This window comes from Grammomys surdaster, unplaced genomic scaffold (genome assembly GCF_004785775.1).
Source record: "Grammomys surdaster isolate TR1022 unplaced genomic scaffold, NIH_TR_1.0 126546, whole genome shotgun sequence".
NCBI lineage: Eukaryota > Metazoa > Chordata > Mammalia > Rodentia > Muridae > Grammomys > Grammomys surdaster.
In genome coordinates this window covers 14,385,761-14,411,977 of record NW_021621338.1, presented here as the reverse complement: position 1 = coordinate 14,411,977, position 26,217 = coordinate 14,385,761, and the positions used below count along the sequence as shown (strand labels likewise).

The following is a 26,217-nucleotide window of genomic DNA, read 5'->3' as shown; positions in this document are numbered from 1 at the left end:
TGTGTGTGCTGTGTGAGTGCATGTGTGAGTATTTGTGGTGTGTGTGTATGTGTGTGAGTGTGTGGTGTGTGTGTGTTGAGTGTGTGTGTGTGTGGTGTGAGTGTGTGTGTGACTGTATGTGGTGTGTGTGTGTGCATGTGAGTGTGTGTATTTTTTTTATCATATTCACCTCTATTATCTTATCCTGTTGCTTTGTATTCCAACACCTCTTCCCTCTCTCTATCTCTTCCCCTCTCCCTCCCTATCCATTTTTGATGACCAAAATAGTTCTTCAGGGTTGCTTACAGGCTCCCCGGTAAGGGTGAGGGATTGTTTACAGGAATATGTGCTCCCTACCAGTGCCTGTACTGAAGAAAATCTCTCCTTCCCTAAGAAACCATTACATGTCTATAGATATTCAGAGACATGAGGCTTCATGAGAGTATTCCCTCCCTCTATATATCTCTGCATAAGTTGATGCGGAGGAGCTAATGTTCCCTTGTTCCTCCCTTAGCAGGATATTCAGAAGTCCAGTCTTGCACTGGTCCTGTGCGGAGAATTACAATAGCTACGAGCTTGAGAGCACAAACAGGATGGCTGGGGAGATGATTCTATAAACATAACTTTCCCCCTTAAAAAGCCAGGTGTGATTACACATGCTCATATCCCTGTAACCCTGGCAATGGGGCTGGAGACAGCTAGATGCCAAGAGTTCCTTGGTCATCTATCTTAGCTGAAAGCCGGAGAGCTTCCACTTTAGTGAGAGAACCCATCTCAAGGCAGTAGGACAAAGAATAGTGGACACTTGACACCCTGCTTGGCTGGCTAGATGGCGTCAACTCAATCTGTCTGGACTCTCAAGCCTTTTGATTGATTAGTTTTGGACCACACTGTCAGTCATTCTGTCCCTTCTTCCAAACTCTGCAGGGAAACTGGCAAAATGGCTACTTATGGCCCAGGGTGTGGCCTCTCTTCCCTATCAGCTTGCATGCAGTCATATTGAGTTTGCCATTCATGGGAATGAAATGTTTCTACTGTGCATTTATATTAAAGTCATGACTGTTGAATGACACATGAGCTTCTTCAGTGAAATGCAGTTTTTACCATGTACCCCTTGGCTGCATGACAAGGTCAGCCTGGTAGACCTTACAGGCAGTGGAAGGGCCTGCAGGAGATCAGGGAATTGTCTGTATCCTGGGCTCCATACAGAGGGAGTATGTGTTAGCAGGACTGTATCTGGTAAGATTAATTGCTGGAACAACTCTAGAGATATAGATGTTAGACTGGTTTATTTTCTCCTACTAATTTCATTTTCATTTTCTTATCTACCATGAGTAAAAGCTATAATCTTAGTATTTCGGATATTAACTGGTTGGGTATTGTTATTCTTAGGATTTTCTGGCTAATGGCCAGTGATTAACAATGGAACACATAGAATCCCCTTCTGCTCACTTAGAGGGCTGATTACTCTTCAGAGCTGGCTGAAAAGACACCACAGTGACCCTGTATTAAAAGTGCTTAGCCTTCTCTGCCCTAGGTACCCCATGTGTCCCATAGATTCCAGCAGCAACTGTGTGGGTCACTTGGTAACAGCTGCTGCTCAGACAGACCTTGAACAGTGTGGAGACCTGCATAGCACATTTTGCAAGAAATATCTGATAGAATATTCTCCTCTCCTTTTTCCTTGTCTTTTCTATAATAACTATATGCCACATTTTTGATTGTTCAGATCTAGTATAATTCCAATATTTGAGGGAAGAGTTGTACCTTATGAATATCACTCCTGAAAGCATCGAAGTGGGGCTTTTTGTAGTGTAACCTGAGCAGGACTTTGGATTGCAAGTAGAAGATGGGATAGCTCAGAGCTGGATAGAGTCTGTGGTGGAGTAGGGGAAGGGTGGCAGTAGAGGATGACAGATGAGGTACTGTCCTTTTGACTGCATAGTGTTGGTGTTGGTGGCATGTGATGTTTCTGGGGCAATGTCATCTTGATTGTTGCTGTCTTCTTTATTGCACAGCCTCCAAGTGTGACTCTACAATCTTCCCAGAGACTTTGGAAGCCCCTAGCAGCCTTTCACAAGTGCCATTTCTATATAGATGAGCTGTAGAGCTTTTGTGGGGTACTAATGCTTTTTAAGACAGGACAATAGAAGTTAAGGGAGGGCATGGTCCATGTGCTTTCTCCAATTCCCTCACCCTCACCATAGTAGAGAAGGGATAGATATGGCTATGGAACCGCCAACTTTTAAATTAGCAGCCGTAGGTAACATTTTCTGAGCACTATCATTTCTAAATCCTGTGCTTTTCATAGTTGTATATAGTAGTTTTGGTAGTTTGTAAAAAGAATCATCACTTTCTCTGCTTTTAGTGGTCAAAGTTTGCACATAGACGTTGCTTGACTTGATAAATCTGGATTGCATTATTCAATCCTGTAAGAAGGATGATGTACGCATGGAACACCTAGAGCAATCCTTGGCAAAGGCCATAGCTGTGGAGTCTCAACACCATTGCATGAGGAATAAATTCTCAGGAACTAGAGAGATAGAGGTACTAAGAAATGAGAGTCTCCATTGAATAAGCCGCCAAAGGACAGGGCAGGTAGGCAAAGAGTATCCTTGGAGCCTTTGCTCAGTCTCTATCCCTGACATCAGACAGTATTGTGTCTGGTCTCATGCTCTCTCTGTATTGTCTGATATGACAGTGTTCTTATAGGATCAAACGAACCTAATCAAGTATCAAGTGAGACCTTACCTTAATGTGATCATATCTTGTAAGCAAGATCACATTTATAGAGCCTGGGCTTTGGGACTTCACTGTATCCTCTCAGAGACACAGCACTTGGAAGACTTGGAAAGATGTACTTTGCAGGGAAAGAGAAATAAGCCATTTAATTTGGAAAATGCTGACTTTGGAATTTATTTATTTTTTTAAATAATGAGGCAACATGTCCAAAAGATGAACAGGATGCTGTAGTCAGGCATCTGTTGCTGTGAAGCAATCCCCAGGAAACTTAAAGGAAGTGTATATTTGACATGTGGTTACAGAGGTTTTGATCTGTGGTCATTGGCTTCACTGTTTCAGGGCCAGCAGTAAGGCGAAACATTATGGAGGACAGCAAGTCTGAAGCTGCACATCTCATGATAGCCAGGGAACAAAGAAAGAGGAAGCAGTCAAGGACAAACTCTATTCTTCAAAGACATACCTAATAACCTGCCTTCTTAGGTAGGCCCCAACTCAAATGTCCACTACCTCCCAATAAGTCAAACTATAACTATGTGAATGAGCGTTTCCATTGATAAGGTCAGGTCCTCTTGATACAATTATCTTCAAGGCCCCCATCTCTCAAACCCACTTCACTACGGACCAAGTCTTCAACACATTGTCTTAAGGAGCCACATACACAGAGCATACCAGCTTATGTAGAGTTTGCTGTAAAGTGACTCATGCTGGACTGGATTGATGAGTGGAAGGGGTGGATATTTAATGGAGAGAGAGAGAGAGAGAGAGAGAGAGAGAGAGAGAGAGAGAGAGAGCGCCTTGAGGCAGCTTTGAGCAAAGAGATTGGAGGTAGGATGAAGGAATGTTAGGAGAGATAGGAGAGAGCAGCATCAGACAAGACAGTTTCTATCAGGGAAGAAAAACCTTTGCTGAGGTCAATAGCAGCAGGATAGACACCAACTCCCTGGGAGCTATCCTTTTCATAGGGTAATGTTACAGAATCTGATATCAAAACCAAAGAACATCCTGTGGGTCTCTAATATACAAGGAAGGATTGATTATCCATTGAGGTCTCAAAGGAAGTAGCTTGACAGAGTGATTCAGGCAGTCCTGGGTTACTTGAGGTCATGTTCTCACAAGGCGGTTACTTGTCAGAAATGACTATTGATGCTGTAATTATCTACATTTCAGTTCCTAACTAGCTGTTCCAATTTAGAAATGTGTAAGCTTTAGCTTTTCAATGTTAGTTTTCATTGAGGACAAAACATTTTTCAGCACTGAACTATTCAAAATACATGTTGAGATTTTAATGCCAGAATGAGATTTGATGCTGGTTCATTTTGAAACATATATTAATTACAGTTTAATAAAAGTGTATTTTATAGTTCTCACCCTAAAGTTTCTGATAATGATAGGTTTTGGAAAGTCACATGTATTTTACTGTGTATTATCATTATAAAAGGAGTTAATGCTGGTTGAAAGAATTTGAAAAAATGCAAAAACTTACTGAGAAAATTGTAAATTACATATATATTACCAGCTATCATTAGCCATTATTTTTAATTCTCTTATACTGTGAAATATTTCATAAGTATGACAAATGTACATTTAGATATACTAGATTTCAAATACATTCTGTTTTATTATATTATATTTATTTAATTGTTTTGAAGAAAAAGGAAATGACAACATGAAAGTTAAGAAAAGGCACTGCCAGGGAAAAGGAGGAAAGAGGAGGGAGGAGCAGGGAAGAGGGAGGAGGGAGGAGAAGGGAGGAGGAGGGAGGAGGAAGGAGAAGGAGGGAAAGAGAGGAGGGAGGAGGGAGAGAGAGGAGGGAGGAGGAGGGAGAGAGGAGGGAGGAGGAGGGAAGAGGAGGGAGGAAGAAGGAGGGGGAGGAGGGAGGAGGGAGGAGGGAGGAGGGAGGAAGAGGATGGGCAGGTCAAGGTGAGGATGGGTAGCCAAGGTGAGTTCTTATAACAAGAGTACATTATATGCATTATGAAGATTGGCAGTGGGACCCAAAGGAAAGAATGTTATTGAACACTTATTATGTACATTTTCCTTCCTCCCCAGAGAGAGACACTTTTTGGAAGTTGGGGTCCTCCCTTCCTACTCATTTATATACCTTGTTCCACATGCAACTTCTCATTACTAAATACCGAAGTGTTACCAGTGTCTGGAAGGCCTGCCCCGGAAACTCCCATAGGGAAAGACTTGAGCTATGTAGAGTAGAAGAGGCTGAGCTAGCAATGCAGAGCAGCTTACATGCATGGCAGGAGGGCTGGGGAAGGAACAGCTCTGGACTACAATTGCCGCTATAGGAATGGCAGTTCCCTACCATCTGCAAAGTCTGTCAGCAAAGCCTCTTAGGTGTCATGGGTCCTGCCTGCAAGTCTGTAGGTGGGAACTTGAGCTTCTCAATCTGGTAACCAGTTTGATTCTTTTGAGGTCAACTTGTCTTCCAAAGTGCCTGCACCATTTGATTCCCACCAGCAATGTGTGGGGCTCCAAAGGCCCACTGCTCAAGCTTGCTGTTGCCATCAGTCCTTTGAGTGTCATGAAGCACCTTTGGCTGGCTTTCCCTCTGACTAGTGACATTGACTGTCTGCCCATTAGCATCTCCTGCATGTTTTTATTACTGAGATGTAACAGCTTTTGCTTTTTTTTGGGGGGGGGTAACAGGCCCATATCATGATGGTGCATGTTTTCTTCCATTTTGTAGATTTTCTTTATATTGTTTATTTTTAAATTATGATGAATTCTAACTCACTGCTTTGGTTACTTACAATAACGAATTAGTATCTAATTGAAAGTCAGAGTCTCAGAACTGTTTTCTTCTGTGAGTCTAATCTGCTTACCTCTTTCAGTCATGTCTGTGACTTGTATAGAATTAACGTTTTATATAGCATGAGGAAGGTCACTCTTTTGCCTGTGATTATCTAGTCCCAGAACCATTGTCAACATGACTATTCTCTCTATGTTGTGCTGTGTTGGCATCTCAGTTACTTTTTTGTTGCTGTGATGAGATACTGTGACCATGACAACTTATACAAGAGTTCAACTGAGGGTGAGTCCATGACCATCAAAGTAGGGAGCATCACTGGAACAGTAGCTAAGAGTTCTTATCTCAGGACACAACTATGATATAGACAGAGCCAATTAGCAACACCCATCCCCAGTGACACATCCCCTTCAACAAAGCCACACTTCCTGATCCTTCCCAAACAGTGCTATCAATTGGGGACCAAGCATTCACATACATGAGCCTATGTGGGCCCTTCTCACTCAAACCACCACAGCATCACTGGCAGACAGAGCATCTAATGGCTGTTACCATCTGTCACATTGGCTGTGGTGACAGGAGTGGATATGGTGGAAGATGTCACTGTGCTTTTGACGAGCTTTTCCCGGTGCCAGGTGAAGTTGAATAACTGTCTTTCTTCTCCATTCAAATTTTCTGTGTGTTTTTTATTACTGAGATTTTAGGTTTGACTCTCAGTTTTATCTTATCTGTCCTTATGGGTGTTCTTATGTGTGCCCTATAGGATCAATGACTGTAGCTTTATAGTATGTTTTAATAGCAGTGTGCACAAGCCCTCCAAGTTGTTTTTATTTTTCAAGATTTTTGTCTATTCTGCATTCCATTGTTTTCATATGAGTTTTAGGATCCATGTGTCATTTTCCACAAAAGTCAGCAGTCTTAAATGGCAGAAGAATGATCCAGGTTCCACGAGTCCACACCTGTGAATATATTGTCCAACAGTGAAGGGGAATTAAGGTAGAAAATGGATTTGAGAATGCGAAGTGAAGTGTAAGGTAGCTTTTAACATGGAGAATGAGGCAGAAGAAGAAATAGAAAGGTGAGTGCCAGAAGGAGGCCGGATTGAAGCTGCTGACATCAAGTCTCAGCCAAGGAGGATGCCACACTCTGGAAACCTTAAAAATCAATGCAATGGAACTCCCCAGAGTTTTCAGAAAGGAACACAATCACACCAAACCCAACTTTAACCCAGGAAGAACCACTCTAGAGTAATCTAACTATAAATTTGCCTTACATGTCTAAAGATCTGATTGTCATAGGACTTAGTGAGAACCACACAGCTGTTTATTCAATAACAAGTCATTAAAGTTTTCAATACAAGATTCTTTTCTACTTCTTTAGGCTTTTGAAAACTTTAAAAAAGGATACTAGATAGTTTTAGTGTATACATCACATATTTTTAATAATTTCATTGTCTCCTAACTTCTTTGATCTATTGACTATATAGGGATATTTTCTTTAATTCATTTTTTTCCTAAATTTTATTACAAAGCATTTACCAAAACATGTGTTGGATTTATAAGAGGCATCTCATTTATTTACTCTGGATTGGGAAATGAGCCTTATGAGAACAGCTGGGTCACTGCGCTGTGTTAATGGGGTGAGAAGGAGGCACTGGCTGCTGAGAGCTCCCCGTGGCTGTCACTGGATCCTCTACTGACTTCCATATAACCTCTTTTTGGCTGCACTGGCCCTGTGTTTTAATGTTCTGGATTTGGGAACTGAGAGAGAATGTACCAAGAGTTCTGAAAATACAGCACTCTCCAAGCATGTGCTTGTATCACACTTGCCAATATCTTATTGCCTAAAGCCACTCACATGATCAAACTTAGATGTCGTGTAAAAGGGATTTCTAATAGCACACAGACCAATCAAGCTGGCTTCTTAGAATACTAAGTGACTTATCTGCTATACCTGATATGTAAGAGTTTATAAATTCATAAAAAAGTATGTGTTTTTTTTTCGGGTGTGTTCAATATGTTCAATATTCAGCTATGCATATTGAAAAATTATTCAAATCTGCTATAGCTTCATTTATGTAAAGGATGCATTGTGTTTTTATTATTGTATATCATTGAAACTACTTGTTTGCTTAAAAGTAGTAAATCAGCATTATAGTCATGTCTGCTTTGTGCCTGTGGGGTTTTATGTAAGCATCCTAATTCTGAACTTGTCCCTTCCACCAGTATCACATAGCTGCTATGTTAGGGATTTTGTTTCCTTGTCTCAGATGCTGTATCATGTTGCTATGGTCGATTATTATTTTCATTGCCATCCTCAGTCATCTTAATTTTTTGGGTTGAATTTATAATGACTCTGTCGGGCTCACCTGTCTCTCTTGTTTATGGACTTCTCTCCTGGGTGGCTTTTCTTTCAGAAAGCTCACCAAAGTCTTTTTTCTGCTTTATTTTATCCAGTGAGGTGATCATCTCTAAAGTCCTCTAAGCAATGCACAGCTGGCAATCCTTACTCCATCTTTTATCTCTCCCTCACTCCACCATTTTACATATTCAAGAAAAGGCAGAGGTAAAAATTACTGTAATAAAGATATCCTAGATCTTATATTTTAAACAGTATGGCAGTTTACAGCTCCTGAAAGTCTGAAAGGAAACTGAGCAAGAAGATGCCCAGTCCCTGGGTATCACTGTATCCAGCCCCACAGAGCCTTGGCCATCCCTGTAGTGTCCCCTCAAGCCACACAGAGCCTTGGCCATCCCTGTAGTGTCCCCTCCAGCCACACAGAGCCTCTACTACAGAAGGAAGCAGGGCAAATCTGGAGCCAAATAAAGTGCTTTGTTCCCTTCTGTTCTGAAATCCCCAGTAAGTGCACTGAAAGACAGAATAGGGGATTGCTTTCACCCATTCTGCATGGTGGTCGCAGTGCTATAAGGAAGCTGGGCATATGAAAGTCTATCCTTAGGCCGGTGCCCTTAGACCAGTGGTCCTCAACCTGCTTAGTGCTGTGGCCCTTTAAAACAGTTCCTTATCTTGTGGTGACTCCCAACCCTAGACACTGCTATGCCATAACTACAATTCTATTACAGTTAAAATCACAATGTAAGTATCTGATATGTGACACCCTCCCAAAGGGGTCAAGACCCACACGTTGAGAACCACTGGTAGAGTCAGAGATACTGGGCAACTGCTTATCTTTTAGACCTCAGTTTCTAGTCAGGCTGGTAGAAATAGTAAGTGGTAAACCAGAATGTCAACAAAGCAGAACAGCTTAATTTGTTGTCAAGGCAGTTTTTCTCTGTAACCCAGACTGACCTTGAACTTGCAGTCCTCATGCTAGGCACTCCACTAATCTGGGGAGCCACGGCTTCAGAAGAGAGCACCTCCTGCCCGAGTCACAGATGCCAAGGAACGGTTGAGGAAAAGGAAAAAGGAGAGACCTTTGTCTCTCCGTCCTGTCTCTATCCCACAATCTTAGGGAATTGCTATGATGCCTTAACATGTAGCCTTGACACCATGTAGCCATCTTAGGTTCTTGCTAGATGCTTTATCATTATCCAAACAGTCATGATCAAATACACATATGCTGGCCCTAGATATCCCAAGTTTAAGGAGAGGCTTCCAAATGTGAGAACTGAGATGTTTCCTCAGGGACATTAAGGGATGGGATTTTCTTCATTCTCTTCAAGCTGCATGGTTTTTGTTTTGCTTTTGTTGACAGTTTTCTGTATACAGCTCAGAGAATGGTTTACAGCAGGTGGTAAAGAATTAGAAGGAAATCAGTGCGAGCCAGCTGCACAGCCCACAGCCAGGGTTTCTTCCATTCTCCATCAATAAAGAAACATTCATTTCTTGCCTTTTTCAGCCTCATGGGAGGGTGGAATTTAGACTTATTCACCTAGCATTTTCTGAGCAAACATGATAACAATTCAGCTTAAGGCATCCATTACCTGTCTTGTAGAATAAGAAATTCCTGATTTGTTTAAAGATAATAAAATATATGTATTAGCACTGTACCAGCTGGGCACAATGGCATACTCTGAAGTCCTAGCATCAAGGAGATTGAGGCAGGAGCATCCTCTGAGTTCAATGCTAGCCTGAGCTATGTAGTCAGCCCCTGTCTTTAAAAAAAAACTTTACATTTTTAGGATAAAATTTTTTTTTCTCATACTACCACCCACTTTAAAATGCCAAAGAATAGGGCAACACCAGTTTATGAGGTGAACTTTATATTTTAAAGTAGTCTATTTTCATATGTTTTCATTAGCAGTTCATATATTTTTATTAACTTATGTTTTAGTCTCCTTAGCTAGAATATGAATTCTCTAAGGCCAGGGTTATGTTTGGGCCTTGCTTGTCCCTGTTTAGCCAAGTCCAGTAGTAGCATGAGTCATAGAGTACTTGCTCAGTAAAGATGTTCATTGACTGACTGGAAAGATGACTATCTGGAGAAGCCAAAGCATGTCTGTGCTGTTGGAATTTGTTGCATGACACCCTTGCAGACCTGCATGAGGCGAACCTGTTTTTCCCATAGGTTAGAGGGCAGTGGTTCTGAGGATGAGCATGCTCTTGGGAAGTGTTGGGTAGAAGAGTCACAAAGAAAGCCAGAGATCAGGAGAAAGGTTGACCTGCATGGAGCAGCTGAGAGAGGTTATATTCTGATCCCAAACTGGGCTTTCAGAAAAGGACAGCCTGATGTCACTGTCACCACTAGCAACTTTTACACAGGACTGTCAAAGTCCCTGACTGAGACGCTCCACTCATCTCTTATTTACTGAGAAATAAATTTCTTTACTGTACTAATACTTGACTGTACTTCTTGACTATAGATGCAATGTGACAAGTTCCCTGCCCCCGTGACTTATCTGTCTTGATGGACTGTAACTCTGTGGGCAGAGTAAATTATTTCTCTCTTAAGTCATCTTTATTAGTGGTGTTTTACTTTTTGGTTTCTATTTTTGTGTAGCACAGGCTGTCCTGTAACTTGCTCTGAAGACCAGGATTGCCTTGAACTCACAGATATCTGCCAGCCTCTGCCTCCTGAGTGCTGGGATTAAAGGTGTGTATCATCACACCTAGCTCAAAGTTGTTGTTTTTGTTGATTTTTAATCCAACCCAGCAACAAGAAAATAAACTATGGCATCATTTTATTTCCCCTGATGAGTTTGTATTTCAGAAACCTCTAAATGATGCCCAGCAAGCACATCTTGTCTATCTGTTTGATGGCAGCTGGTGCCTGTGAGCTCAGAGCAGTGTGATGCCAGACTTCAGACAGTGGTGGCTCCTGGATAAGGCTGTAAAGACTGTTGACACACAGCACAATGTTAGTGTGCCCAGCCATGTGTAGGCTTTGACTGGTAGCCATGAGTGCCAGCATGACTGTTATACTCCAGCTGTTCTAACTTCTTCCTCCATGTCTGTTTCTCCTGTCTGCATGTTAAGGAAAGCACTATCCACTGAATTGAGAGACCTGGGAACCAGGATAAGGAGGAAGAGGAGGAAAAAGAGAGGCCGTCCCATCTCACATTTAATCAGTGTTGAAGTCCAGAGGTTGCCAGGTGTCAGCACAGTGGTGGAGGCCTGCCTGCCTTCTGGCTTTGTACTTTTGCTCCTCCACGGGGTGTCAGGGTGCCCTTTGCCTTCTGCTCTAGTGGGATTCACAGTAAGTGGGGTCTCAAAAGAAAGAATGAAGACATTTTCATGATGCTTCTGAGTCTTTTTTTTAAACCAAGTTTTGCCTTTCATCAGGTACCCAAGTAATGTGTTCTTTCTTTCCAGAAGCTGCATCCAGACCTTCATCCCTCTCAGTGCCCCAACTGCCTTCCTCATTAACTCTCATTGATTCACACCCCACCATGGTGATTACCTTTGATCCATTTCTCAGTAACAGTTCACCTATCTCAAGCAAATACAAACAGCCACACAGTCTTTTATGTGGATATAAATATACACATGTATGCATAGATGCACACATTTTAGGCTCTTTGTGTGTTAAATCTCCAACGGAGTCACCTCGAGCTCCCCATAGACTACTTTATAGTTCAAATTAAACATATATGTCAGTATGTACCATTTACCATGTCACCGTGATTAGATTATGCACTCATGTGCAGGGGAAGCTGGGTCTCCACGTCTGCCTAGTACAGAGTCCTTGGCTCTTGTGTAGATGCTCTGTGTTCTTTCCAAATGTATGTTTTGGTGTCCTGCTTCGTTTATGGTTATATGTTAGGTTACTTTCCTTTAAAAAAACTTTTAATTTTAACTTTAAAAATATGTTTTTCACTATGTGTATATGTGTAAATATATGTTTATGTGAGTGCAGGTGCCCACAGAGGCCAGAAGAGAGCATTAGCTTTGGAGCCGGACTTATAGGCAGTTGTGAGTGACCCAATTTGGGTGCTGCAAACCAAACATGGGTCATCTGCAAAACCAGCAAGCACTCTTAGCCGCTGGGGCAGTGTTCCACTTCCACCCCCATTTTCTTTCTCAAAGGCAACTAAGAAGATAGGGGCATGAATCAATACCTGGGAACTAAATGTACTTTTTAATAGATGCAGAATTAATACATTCAGTGGGATGTGAAATCCCTTTTCCATCTTTTCCTGATGGAAATATTATCAGGTGAATTATTTCAATCAAGTGTGAAGTCTCTAAACATGTAGCTCTTACTATGGCCCAAGCCCCGTAGGACCCTATACTAGTATTTCCAACACTTGTTAGGGAAACATTTTCTTTTATGGTATCTCCAAGGACCACTTCTATAGTGCTACATTGTCAATGAGATATTTTCTCATCGACCATTTTCCAGTTTCTCTCTAAGTACTAATTTCACAGACTCCTTAGCTAACGATCTGTCTCAGCCCTGTTATTTCTCTTCATAGTCATCTTGAACAGTTTGGTTCTTACAAATTTCTATCCATCAAATGTAATCTTGCCTTCTGTGGAATAAACTGATGCCCGAAGGGTATAAGCTTGAGTCATTAGTGTGAGGTGGAGACACAGGGGGAGTTAGGAATCCACATGAAATATCAGATGCAGAAGAAACATTGAATTTGAGCATCACAGAAGTCTCATGGGAGGAGAGTGAGCAGCCTTGAGTGTTTCAGTATAGGAACAAGCTTTTGGGGCACCCATGTGATAAGGTGACAAATGACAGTGGAGGTGAATTGAAAACGGAAATGTGTTCTCAGGAAGAATCACAGGGGAGAAGCTGGTCAACCAGGGACATTGCAGATGCCGGGTGAAGGCTGTCTCAACTGCAGCAACTGGTCTGTATCCTCAGGGAGACTAAACCCTGTGTACCCCTTAGGACCAGCCCTATAAATCCATGAAACAAAGAAGGCTGTGGACATCAGGGTCCTCAGCTCCAGGTTGTAATTGGTTCAGTGAGCCAAGTCATTGAACTCAGTGGTGGAGTCAAGTAGTCACTGTACCCCAGAGTTTCTGGTTTGTGACATAGCCTGGGGATGGGTTGAATTTCCTTCTTTATGGTGTTATGAGCAGTAGAATTTAGCTTCAAGAGTTACCAGGAAGTACTTACTTACTTACTTAATTGCATATCTAGTATTAGGTTTCATTATGACACTTTAGTCATAATTTGTTTTTATTGATTTTCTTCCTCCCTTTGTGCTCCCGTCATTTTGCCAAGTGTATCCTTTGACTCTTGCTCATGTTCTATTACCTGTTCGATTACTGCCCCTGACCTTCCTGAACACCTTTTGCCCATTTTATGATCCCCTTCTTAGTTTCCTGTCCTGTTGCTATGATAAGATAAGACAAAGGCAACTCAGGGGAGAAATGGGCTCTGTCTCTGGAGGTGTCAAATGGATTAACTTTGCATTTGGAGAAAGTCCCCTTGGTGTCTCTGAAGAAGGTAGCTTAGAGCCGGAGAACCTCTCTGCTTTTAGGATGAGCCCTGGCTGTGTCTGGAGACCTGTTGCTTTTCCCCCACATGACTTCTACTTGCTCTACATCCCACCAGCTTCAGGGGAGCATGTCTGTCCCATCAAGGAGCTTTCTTATCCTACGTTTCCAGGCAGGGGCCATGTTTGCCTCCCAGTGCTGGCAGTACCCACTACAGAGTGCAGAGGAGTGATAGCTTTCCTCTCCCATCCACATCTCCAGTTTCCCCCCTGCTGGACTCTACTTGGAGACTCAAATACCTGGCATCACTGTCTTGAGAGCAAGCTCAGTCCCACTTTCTCCATCCTCCCCCATCTTACCAGCTCCTGATCCATCCCTATGCTTTGCAGATATAAGTCCTCAAGTAAGTTATCTAAACTTAACAAAAACCAAATCCACACCAGGGCACTCTGCATTCTAATCTTCCCCAGTATCTGTCTATTCCACCCCTCCCTCAGGCCACCTGCAGACTTGTGGTAAGAAACAGTTGATACTGAGGTGGGGGCCTCAACTCTGCCTCTTCCCCCAGTGTGGGGGCATGGTGTTGGGGTGTAGTGTAGGAGTGTAGTGTGGGGGTGTGAGCAATCAACAAGCCCAACTGGGGTAATCTTTTTCAATGGGGCAGGGCCAAATGCCCCAAGATGGCAGTTGGTTGGCTCTGAGAGCAGTCACTTACAACAAAGCTTTGTATTGTTTTTACCACCTCCCAACAGCATCAGACTGAGGAATAAGCCTTTAACACTTGGGCTTTTGAGGGATACTTGAGCTTCAACCTGTAGCAAGAGAGGACAAAAGAGAACTAGTAACTGTGTATAAGGGAAAGAACGGGAATTTGGAGAGTGCTTGCCTCATCTCAGGTTAGCTCAGGGAGGCACATGCTTCTTATTTATGCCACTTGGAGAAGCACGTGTCTTTGCAGGAAACCATTTCCAGAAAGTCTGGTGGGGTGAGTATGAGATTAAATATTGATATTTTAACAATATTCAATATCAATTTGTTCCAGAAATTCAGTATATCATATGTGGTTCTTCAAAATGTTCATGTTGAGGCTCTAACTGCCCATGTAGCTATGTGTGGAGGTGAGCCTGTTGTGAGGGTGAGCCTTGAGGTCAGATCAATGCCTTTCACCAAGCAGACACCAGAGAGATTGATTCCTTTCCCTCTGCCCCATAAGAGGACATAGTAAGGAAGGTCTATCTTCAAGGAAGGAATAGAGCTCTCATAGAACTTGAACTGGCCGGCACCATACTCATATATTTTCAAGGTTCCAGAGCCTTAAAGAAATAGCTATTGTTTGTGTAGTCTATGGCATGTTGTTAATAGCATCCAACTTGAGTAGCAAGCTACTTTATTTACTGTGTTGCTCAGAGTGTCCCAGGTCTCACCTCTGAATCTCTGGGACATACTCGATTCACTATGAGTAGTTTTGTTTGTGTCTTTTGTTTTGAATAACCTTATACATTTTCTGCCTTAGCCCAAGAACCAGCTATTCCTGAAATATGATTTTTTTTTAATGGAGGAAAAGGAACAAAAGCTGAGGTTTGATGGACTGTGTGATGCATTTGAGGCCTTGTGTTTCTGGATCTCTGCTGACTTGATGTTTCTATGCATACAGCCATCTGCATCTCCATGAAACTAAACAGAGTTCCTTCTGTAGTCTCCAATCTTTTGGGGATAGACTACCTCTATTATCTTCCTACTGCATAGCGAACTAGGTTTTCGCCATGAATTATTGCCTTATTTTATTCTAACACACCTGTACAGCTGTGGTGAAATGATTGCTCTATACTTCTGTGGAAAACAACTTGTTTAGTTCAAGTATCATATTAATGTATATTTCTGCCTGGTTTTTATATTAGTGCTTCCAAAACCTTGGATGTTTCAAACATGTGCATGCCTTCTTGCACAGGGTTCATAACAGTCTTCAGTCTTCTCTGTGTTATTCATCAGGGTGTGTGTGTGTGTGTATGTGTGTATATGTATGAATGTATATGTATGTGTATATGTGTGTATTTTTGTATCTATGTGTATGTGCATATGAATGTGTTTATATATATGTGTATATGTATATATTGTGTGTGTGCATGCATGTGTATGTATATGTATGCATGTATGTGTGCATGCATGTATGTGTATATGTGCATATGTGTGTATTGTATGTGTATATATGTGTGTATGTGAATATGTGTATATGTTCATGTGTGTTTATGTGTATATGTGTACGTGTGTATGTATGTGTATGTGTGCATGTGTGTATGTGTATATGTGGATATGTGTGTATAGTGTATGTTAGTGTGTGTATGTGTGTGTGCATATGTGTGTGTATGTCTGTGTGTGTGTAGTGTGCACAGTGAAATTTAGCTGCTGAGCATTGCTGCTGTGGAAATGAAGAGTCTGCTCATATGCACGAGGCTTTCAGCATGGATCATCTCATTTCGTTCACTTAGTTCCATTGAGAAGAAAGTAAATTATTTAAAAACCATCATAATGTCCAGGTCTAGCATGCTTTGAAATTCACTGAAATCCAACATTTGTTTTCTTTGCTCAGTGAGTAAATAAAAATTACTTGTAATTAGCAGCTTAATTGATTGTATATTAGTGAGGGAGCACTCATGGAAAATTAAAATTGAAATGGTTTGTCTTTGTTTCTCAATTAGAACAAGCCTACTCATTTTTCTCCCATTTTGCCTTTACTCTCTGTGAAATTGCCATTCTAGAACAAATGTATGTGCTGTGTTGTGTGTGTGTATGTGGTGTGCATGTGTGGTGTGTGTGTATGTGGTATGGTTATGTGTATGTGGGTGTCTTTATGTGGTATGTTGTGTGTGTGTGTGTGTGTGTGTGTGTGTGTGTGATATGTACTGTGTGTGATGTGTAATGTGATGTTTGTATGTGTGGTGTGTGTGTGGAGTGGTGTGTGTATGTGTTGTGTGGTATGGTGTGATGTGTGGTATATGTATGTGATGTGTGGTGTGGTGTGATGTTTGTATGTGTGTATGTGTGTGGTGTGGTGTGTGTATGTGATGTGATGTTTGTATGTGTGTATGTGTGTGGTGTGGTGTGATGCTTATGTGTTTATATTTGTGTGTGTGTGCGTGTGTGTGCTGTGGGCTGTAGTATATGTATAGTTCAGATAAATGTTATTCCACCTCCCTTCCTATCAAGCTGATTATGAACTATACTTATTTGATTTCTAGAATTTTTTAGTGAAATACATGTAGCTCCTTAACATGTTCTCATCCCTACACTACCTTCAAGTTCACTTGAACATTTTTATTGTCTATAAAGTACAACATTTGCAGTTTTACACACTTAATTAAAGATGTTTTCAGTTTTTCCAAAGATCTCCTATTTTTGTTAAATGTCATATAAATTGAGCTCTGTATGTGGGTTGAGCTTTTAAACAGCAACCGCACAGACTCCTCTTGGATTAGTTTGACCAAGAACAAGCCCAGATTAGAATTCTTTACTTCTCTCCCTGTGTCTTTCAATTGTTCTCTCTTTTATTAGACAGTATAGAAAGAATCACATGGGGAGGGAATGAGGGATACTTTACAAAAACTCTTTATCAGACAGAGTAGTGAGGGAAACCACAAGAAAACCCACAGAAGCAACTAGGCAGGTCTCACAGGGGCTCATCGATACTGAATGGGCCCTCTGCATATATGCTACATTTGTGTAGCTTGGTCTTCCTGTGGGACTCCTAACAGAGGGAGCAGGGGCTGCCTCTCACTCTTTTGCCTTCTTTTGGGGCCCCATTTCTCTTACTAGGTTGCTTCAGCCAGCCTCAATAGGAAGGGGGTACCTAGTGTTACTGCAACTTGTTATACCATGCTTAGTAGATATCCAAGGGAGGGTTGCTTTTTATGAAGAGAAACAGAGGAGTGGATAAGAGGGAAAAGAGGGAAGGTGGGGAAGGAACTGGGAGGAGAGGAGGGGGAGGAAACTGCAATCAAGATGTTAAAAAAATTAAGGAAAAAACTCTTAAATTAAAGAAATCTTTAGCAGAGTTTTACTAAGATTTAAGTCACTGGCTTCTACTGATGCCAGTGGACCCTGAAGCATTCAGTGCTGCAAACACAAACTCTATCTGCAGGTTGTTTCCATCCCATCGGCTGCTTTTATCAAATTATCACCATAACACACTTGTGTGTGCCTTACTCAAAGTCGGGGACACAGAAGAATGAATCACTATAAAAAAGTTAGGATTAAAGTTTGTAGTAGCTTAGGCTATAAATGCTGATTATATGGGAGAATTAGAGGCAAGTAAGGTTGGGTTTTACACTGTCCTCTTAAAAGCAGGCTAAAGTTAAACAGACTGATTCACAGTAGGCCAGCAGGTTAAGTCAGAAGTGATCGCAGGGCATATTGTTAACTTTGGCTGTGAGGGCCAGGAAGGTTCAGACACTGAATGTAAGAGATGCTTCCAGAAAATTGTATCATCATGATTCAACACTCATTTCATTCTTCTTAGAAAAGTCTATCTTAAGTTAGGAGTGAGGGAGCGTGTGTGAGGCTTCATACAGTTAACTGTCTTCATCATACATTGTATGCTGGTACATGGGTTGGTCACAGCCAACCATGGATCATGTGGATCAGTGCTGGCCATCCCACTAAGGCTCTGTCAGCCGATGTGTCACTTCAAATAAGCTGCTGTGGAGGGGCCAGTGGAGTTAGATGCTCATCACCCAGCAGGCAGGAATAGGGGAGGTTGCATGGGTGTGTTCACAGGATTTCAAGAGCTGGGAAGAGAGAGGAAATATCTTGCAAGCCTTTTCCTGAATCACTGTTGCCAAAGCCAATCATGTGGCCAACCTCAGGCACCAGAACTGGAGAGTCTCCTAGCCCACTGCAAAGGTCATGCCTGGGATTTGGGAACTTTGTGGTGTCATTGAGGAAGGGGAGTGATAACACTGAGATAAATAAGCTGTGTTGTCGTTACACATGCGCACTACCATGCCTCATATTTTGAGTTCCTAGCTAAGCTACAAGGTGCTGAATGTTATTAATAGAGCTACACTCCCCTTCACACTAAATTAAAAGAAAATGCCAAATCTACAACCTCTCTTAAATTAAATCCACTTATAGATTGTTGAAGTTGCATGGTAATTTCAGAAGAGATACCCAAGGTAGATACTATCATTTCTCACAATGGATTTAAATGTAGTCACCCTCACACCCGACTTACAGTCAGATGGATAGAAAAGGAAGAGGTCACATTCATACATTTTTAAAATTACAATCCTGCATTTTTATTTATCACAGAATAAAGGTCATCACATGACCTTCAGCAATAAGCATTTATTTGTTAGACACACAGGCCCGTGGGTCTGCAGACTCTAGGCTATAGATTATGTGTTGTCTTTTTATTTTGTTGTTTGTTTTGGAGAAGTTCTGTACCCTGTGTATTGTGTCAGGCAGGCTGTGAGGGGAAAAGTGATTTGGGACATTTTCTGGTAGTGAACGTAAGGTCCTTGAAGGATGGATGGAAGAGCTCTGTGACTCTTAGGCTGAGACTTGTTCCTGATACAATGCTACTTCCATAGCCCGTTTTTCAAAGCCAGAAGGCACAGTTGAAACCAGAGACAACTGTAGGTGATATGCATAGCTGTCCAAGAAGTTAAAACATAGGAAGGGATGCTGGGATTCCTAGTTCTTTCTGCTTAGGAAAAAGTGCCTCTGCCAGGAAACTATGAACCCAGGACATGTGATGGTACCTGAGTGATTTGTGGATGTTACTTCCACAGTCTGTGCCCTAGCTAGGGTTACTATTGCTGTGATGAAACACCATAGCCAAAATCAACTTGAGGGGAAAGGGTTTGTTTGATGTACACTTACATCAAACTTACATCACTGAAGGGAGTCAGGACAGGAACTCAAAACTGTCAGGAACCTGGAGACAGGCACTAAAGCAGAGGCCGTGGAGAGGTGCTGCTTACTGGATGACTCCTCATGGCTTGCTCAGCCTGCTTTTTTATAGAACTCAAGACTACAACCCAAGGATGGTATCACCCACAATGGGCTGTGCCCTGGCCCATCAATTAGTGACTAAAAAAATAATGCCCTGCAGACTTGTGTATAGCATATCTTATGGAGACATTTTATTAATTGAGGTTCCTACCTCTCAGATGACTTTAGCTTGTGTCAAGTTGACATAAAACTATTCAGCACAGACTGAACTGCTTGTTTGTGCTTCTGGATTCATCTGAGGCCAACATAGTTCAAGGGACACTATGCATTTATCTATTTGTGCCCTATCGTATTGGTGATTGAATGTGGAATCTCCCACATGCTAGGCATGCATTTTCCTACTGAGTCATGTTCTGAGTCTCAAAAAAACTCTTTGATATGTTTACCTGAAGCAGTAATTAAGAATTTCAGGTAATTAATTAGTTTTAAATTTAAACATTTCACTTTTACATTTATATTTTACATTTACATGTGGGAGGTGTATTTTTAAAAGTCAGAACACAAATCGTATTAGTCAATCTCTTTCCTTCACCCAGTGGGTCTTGAGAATCAAACTCATAACATCATTCTTGGTTGCAGGCACCTGTACTGATTGAACCATTTCAGCCCTTGGACTTGTCAACCCCCAAGTACAAGTGTATTTTAAACAATATTTTTATTAACTCTTTGAGAATGTTACACAATGTAATTTGAATCTATTTCTCTGCTCCCCTACTTCCTCCCATAACCACCTTCTCTACTTCCTGTCCCTTTCTTCCCAACTCTACTTTTTCTCCCCTTCCTTCCTTCCTTCCTTCCTTCCTTCCTTCCTTCCTTCCTTCCTTCCTTCCTTCCTTCCTCCCTCCCTCCCTCCCTCCCTTCTTTCTTTCTTTCTTTCTTTCTTTCTTTCTTTCTTTCTTTCTTTCTTTTTTTCTTTCCTTTTCTTGTCTTTCCCCATACAGTCCAGTTTATATTGCCTAGCTGTTCTTGGCAGCGAAGCCTACCCTGATGTGGGATAGACCTACCAGGTGTAATATCATTAGAGAAAACAGACTCCATCTCTCCTGTGTCAATCAAATACCGGTAGCTCCTCAGATACTGATGTGATGAGTTTTTATAACTTCTTTCCCCCTTCTATGCTAGGATTTTGTCTGACTAGAGCTTGTATAGGTCTTGTGTGTACTGTCACAATTAGTGTAAATTCATAAGTACTTCTGCCCTCTTGTGTCTGGAAACAACTCTATTTAATGTAATTCATTGCCTCTGAGTCTTAGAATTTTCCTGTCCTCTCTTCTGTGAAGATCCCCGTGGCTTCAAGAGGGAGGGTGTAATTCATACTTCTTATTTAGGGCTGAACACCCCTCAGTCTTTTACTATCTGTAGACTGACTAGTTGAAGGATTTCTGTGTTAATTGCTGTCAACTGCAAGGAGACACTATCCAAGAAGGATTGAGAGAAGCATGGGTACAGTGCAAAGTCATTAGTGGCCATTTTAATGTCTATTGACTTGTTTTTTATATCAACACCGCCAACTTGAAAATTGGACTTATTCCAGTGCCAGTTTATTTTCAGTCCTGTAGTATGTATTAATGTCCCTTATGTATTTCAGCCCAGAGGTCCTGAAGAGTGAGCCGTATGGAGAGAAGGCTGATGTCTGGGCTGCAGGATGCATCCTTTATCAGATGGCGACTCTGAGTCCTCCCTTCTGTAGCACCAACATGCTTTCCTTGGCTACTAAAGTAGGCCACTGGGCACAAAGGGGTCTCCTAATGCTAATAGATATATCCTGTTCTTCACAAACCCTTGTGACTTACACCACTGTCCTTTCAAATCGTATACTACTTGATTTCCTACATGACCCATTCTATCTTATGTCCTTTCATCTAAATATGTATTACACTGCAATAAACTTCTACTTAGTTATATTCATTTGTCATATAAAATTAAAAAATAAATTTTTGATTATTGTTTCTTTGTGGTAGTGGAGATGGAGCCCAGGGCCTTCACATGCTAGGCAAGTGCTCTCCCACTGAGCTACGTCTCCAGTGCATGCATTAGGCCTACAAGCCACCATATTATGTCATCCCACCTATTACTTTATAACGAGCCTGAGGTTAGCTTTAGTTCAGCTTGGATAAAATTATTTTACAGCCTAGAACTGTCTAATTTGCATCGATTTTTATTTGTTGAGATGTTTCCATTTCTGATTAAAATTTGTGTCTAAAGTTATTTTATTTATTAGCAAGCCACACTGTAGCCACAGATGACTGCTGATAGATACCTTGGTCCTTTGAAACTGCTACTGTTTTCTGTTTGTCTTGCAGATAGTGGAGGCTGTGTACGAGCCAGTGCCAGAAGGTATCTACTCTGAAAAAGTGACAGATACCATTAGAAGGTAAATATTCTCACAACTTACAACATAAAGAATAAAGAAACCACCATAAAACACCTCATTCCTCTATGTATATATTCACTGCATATGACTAACTACTTATAAAAGGCTCTCCAGGCAATCCAAACCTAGCAAGGTGTTTAAGCATCCTTAGTAATAGTGACTTTTTGGAAACCACTGGGACATCTGAGAGGAACTTGAGATATTGTACAGCTATTAAACCAATTTACAAGGCTTTATGCCAACACGAAAAATGTGTGTGTGTGTGTGTGTAACAAGTTAAAAGTATGAGAAGCTATTTTTGTGAAATAAACAAAATACTTACAAATATGGAAAAAGTAACATATAAGCTAAAACAGCTGTGAACAATGATAAAACTGAAAATATTTTCAAAAGTTAATGATACTGTATTTTATACTAAGTTATCTAAAAATGGGAGGTGTTCTCCATTAATATAGTAGGAGTTTAATAAAAGCCATTGGCCCTCTGTACCCTGAGACCTGTGTCACGTCCCTCCTGACTTCAGGAACTGTCCTTGACTGTCTCACACTAAGGTTGATCCTGTCTGCTGCTCTCCAGGTTCTAGCTACTCCCTTCATGACCTTTCATCTGCTGATTTTTTCTTCTGAAACTCTTTCATCTCAGACACATGCATAGTTCTTGTCCCCACTTCCTTGAATTGCCATAGAAGCATCTCAGATCAGGAAACTACTCCGACTACCCCACTGCCTAGGTGCCTTTCTGCCCACTTAAAAATCTCTGTGTCTGTAATTCTGTGACTGTTACCTTTGTTGTCAATTTGAATGGATATTTAATCACCCCAGGGACATACTATTTGGGTATATCTGTGGAAGAGTTTCCAGAAATGTTGAACTGATGAGAGAAGTCCAACCCTAGATATAGGCAGTCCCTGGAGATGTGGTCCTGAAGAGAAAGAGGGAGCTGAGCACCGGCATTCTCTCTTCTCACACAATGTGTGTAATCTCATGCTTTCCCATCATACGGAATCATATCTCATCTTACGTGATGAGCCAACAGGAACCCCCTTTCCTTGAGTTGCTTTTAATTGCAACTCAATTGCAATTAAATTGAGTAATTTGATTGTGACACCAAGGGTGGGGGAGAAACATCAAATTGGTACTGACAGTGCTGTTGCTGTGAGAAACCTGAGTACATCGTTTGTAGACCTTTGTGTCACTGGTTTGTAGAATAGAAATGGAAGAGCTTGGACCTACAGCCTAAAGAAGCTCTAGAGTGCTGTAGGCAGAGCTCCTGAGTTACCTCTGAGGTTTCAGGAAGGAACAGGAATCTTACCAGAAGCTAGACCAGAAGCAGCTCAGGTTTCATTGCCTCATGCTCTTGCCACTGTGCTGTCCTACCGTGGTGGATTGTATCCTGCTTTACTCAGGAGCAGAAGTAAACCCTTCCTTCATTCCTTAAGTTGTTCTTTGGTCAGGTATTAATATTTGGTGACAGCAATAGCAATAACAAAAAAGTAGCTGATGCCCCTAAAATATCACACATGAGCACACATGCTTGCTGTTGTGTGCTTCAGTCTCCCTCAGTAACTAGACTTGAGAGCAGACACTTGCTACATTGGTTCTGACCCAGTTAGTAGCAGAGCAGTGCCTGGCATAGACCAGACCCCCAGTCAACACTGTCTTGAGAGGTTATGGCTGATAACTTGTGTCACTGTCAAGGCCATCTTGGTGCTTGCACAGCACCAACATTATCCCTCTGCTCCATCAAGCTGAACCAAATCTTTTCTATTTTGGATGTCAAGAGTCCTAGAGTCTCTAGATGGACACATTTCTGCCTTTTTCTAAGAGACTGAAACCCTGGTCTCAAGACCGGGAGAAGGGTAAATGTCACCAGCAAGATAAAGACAGGCCACCATCATGAAATACACTCCAAGATTAGCAATGGCTGTCTGGAGGAAGCCTTAGAAGGGAGCTGTAGGAGCGGGCTTCATGGTATGTCCTGAGTTCACTGGCATCAAGATGTTTCCATGAATGGCACGTACTGGGGACTCCAGTGCTTTGTTGCTATTTCTTTGCATTTAAATAAGTATGTGGTGGCATTGTGGTTTGTGTGCATGTATATATTTTTGTTCACATATATGCTGGTGCACGTGTTGGGCACATGTGTTTAGAGTTCATTGTTGATGCTTGGTGTCTTTTTAAATCATTCTTTACTTCATTTGTTGAGTCTGAGTCTCTCAGTGGAACCCAGAACTCACCAATTTACAAAATAATTTACTCTGCATTATTTCTGAAAAGTATCTCTAAGTATTGATTGTACAGGTATTGTCATAGACAATCTAAAAGATTTTACAGGTAAATGATGAAACTTAAGAGAATACAGGGTCCACCACTGCCGCCTGCTTCTTCTGCCATTCCTGATACTGCTTGTGTGCTCCTTCAGTGCGGACCTGATGCCTCTTTTGTGAAGCAGCAGCTGAGTCTAGTTGGCCAGTTTGTCTGGGAGATTCCCTTCTCTCTGGCTTCTAAATGTGTCTTTTAAATGGGTTTTTGGGATCCAAACTCTGGTCCTTGCTCCTTTGTTGACAAGTTCTTTATCCACTGATCCAGCCCCCAGATCAAATGTTTTTCAAGGTGTTTATAATTTAAAATATTAAGAAATGACAGTAAGTTAGACCTGGCAATTTAACTTTATAGCTAACTATAAATTAAGATTGCAGGGCATATGCTGTAGCAGACATTACTTTCATTTAAAGTTATTCAAGATTCTTCATTTTCAACATTTACACTGGGAAACTTTTATCCCTAGAAAACCTCAAGCCAAAATCTATTGTGTGTTAAATGCAATTTCATATTTAATTTGCTTTGAATTTATACTGTTGAAAACTAAGTTCCACAAGCATTAGAGAATAATTTCTGATTTGCCATTTTCTTAGTTTCTCATTTTCTTCCAAATATTAGTGTAAGTTTCATATATGTGTATATAATCTGTATCTCTCTATCTCCATCTCTCTCTCTCTATCTATCTATCTATCTATATGTATATATAACCATTAACAACTCAGCAAATTATTAGGATCAGAGCCAGTTGCTAGCAACTAGACAGAGCCTTGGAATACAAAACAACCACTATACCTGATAATAATTTAGTGATTTTTTTCTATTAGATAGAATCCCGCTATTTAAGCCAGGCTGGCCTGGGCTCATTATCCTCCTATCTCAGCCTCCTGACCAATGGCTTATAGATCAGCGGCAGCTCTTACAGTTATCCTTAAAATTGTGTTATTTCCAGCCACACACACCTCATTTCTTGAGTTTCCAGCACCCCAGTTTTACTTTGTACATTCTTATCAAGCGCTGCCCGCAGTATTTGCATTTCTATTCACACATTTTGTTATTGAAACTTTTCTTTTATAGGAGATCTTATAAATTGGGAGATTTATTTAGCAGTGCTGAAGAGTCTGGAACAAGCTAGAAGGCATCTTACTGCTCAGCCTGGTCCCAGCATTGCTGGTTTTACCAATTAGTGCACGCTGGAGCTGCACGGAAGTAGCAAGGCTGAGCGCTTCCCATCTTACTTTCCTTTTGCAAGGAAGAATATTTCCTTTCATGCACTACCAATTCCAAGTGTGTGAGTTTTGTTTTATGCCTAGCTGCATAAGCTGTCTGGTGCTTTGTTTTCAAGCAGATGTGGTTGTTGAAGTAATTCTTTAAAAAATCGGTCACTGGTCAAACCAACTATTTAAGCTGCAGTGGCTCTGCCTAGCCCAGCCGCCATGTTTCTTGGCTGGAGGCCACGTGCACACTGCAGCTAGAAACGGCCAGCCAGAAACACCAGCCCTGCCACCCACAAGAGACACCAGCATGAGAGATGGCTCTCCCAATCTTCCACGCTGTCTCCACAAGGCTGGGCATTGCTCAGACCATCCCACCCTCCACGCGGGCCCAGTAGGAAAATGAGACTCTAATGCTTAAATTATCCAAAAGCTTATATATTTGGTAATGATCAGTAACAAGATGCCCATACAATCAGAAGTGTAACCCAATACCCAACCTAGATATACCAACTACCTTTGACTTCTACAGACATGTGAACATCTGCCTCCCTGTTCCCCTCTCTCTCGTTCCTCTCTCCTAGTTCCTCCTCTTCCTCCTCTTCCTCTCCTCCTTACTCCTCCTCTTTCTCTCTGTACTTCTCCCACCTTAGCTCCTCCTACATGTGGTGATTAGAGAGGCAGCTATGGGCTCTAATAACAATGGAGTCCTTACAGGCTCGCCTTGCCTTCAACTCTGTTTCATAAAAACATGACATGAAGACAGTTGAACAGTATCCCTTGCAATTTTTTGCATCTCATCTATGACTAGAGCATGATTTTGGTGAATAAAAGCAATAATCTAGGGTCCTTCCCCAGAATATGATTTTATGCTTATTTGGTTGGGGAATCTTTAGAGAGTACTCCATGCCAGTCCTTAGAATATATGTGTCTCTGAAGAAGGTGTCTGAGATTCTCAAGAGAGCA

General features: G+C 41.5%; 1 protein-coding gene across 1 annotated transcript in view; it reads left to right on the top strand.

Annotated features, from left to right (window-relative positions):
- Positions 1-26,217, top strand: part of Nek10 (NIMA related kinase 10) — a 156,625-nt gene that overhangs the window by 77,116 nt on the left and 53,292 nt on the right. The window contains exons 23-24 of the mRNA XM_028760706.1: positions 20,934-21,063; positions 21,649-21,719. Of these exons, the coding sequence (XP_028616539.1) occupies positions 20,934-21,063; positions 21,649-21,719 (201 nt within the window). The remainder of the gene's footprint in view (positions 1-20,933; positions 21,064-21,648; positions 21,720-26,217) is intronic.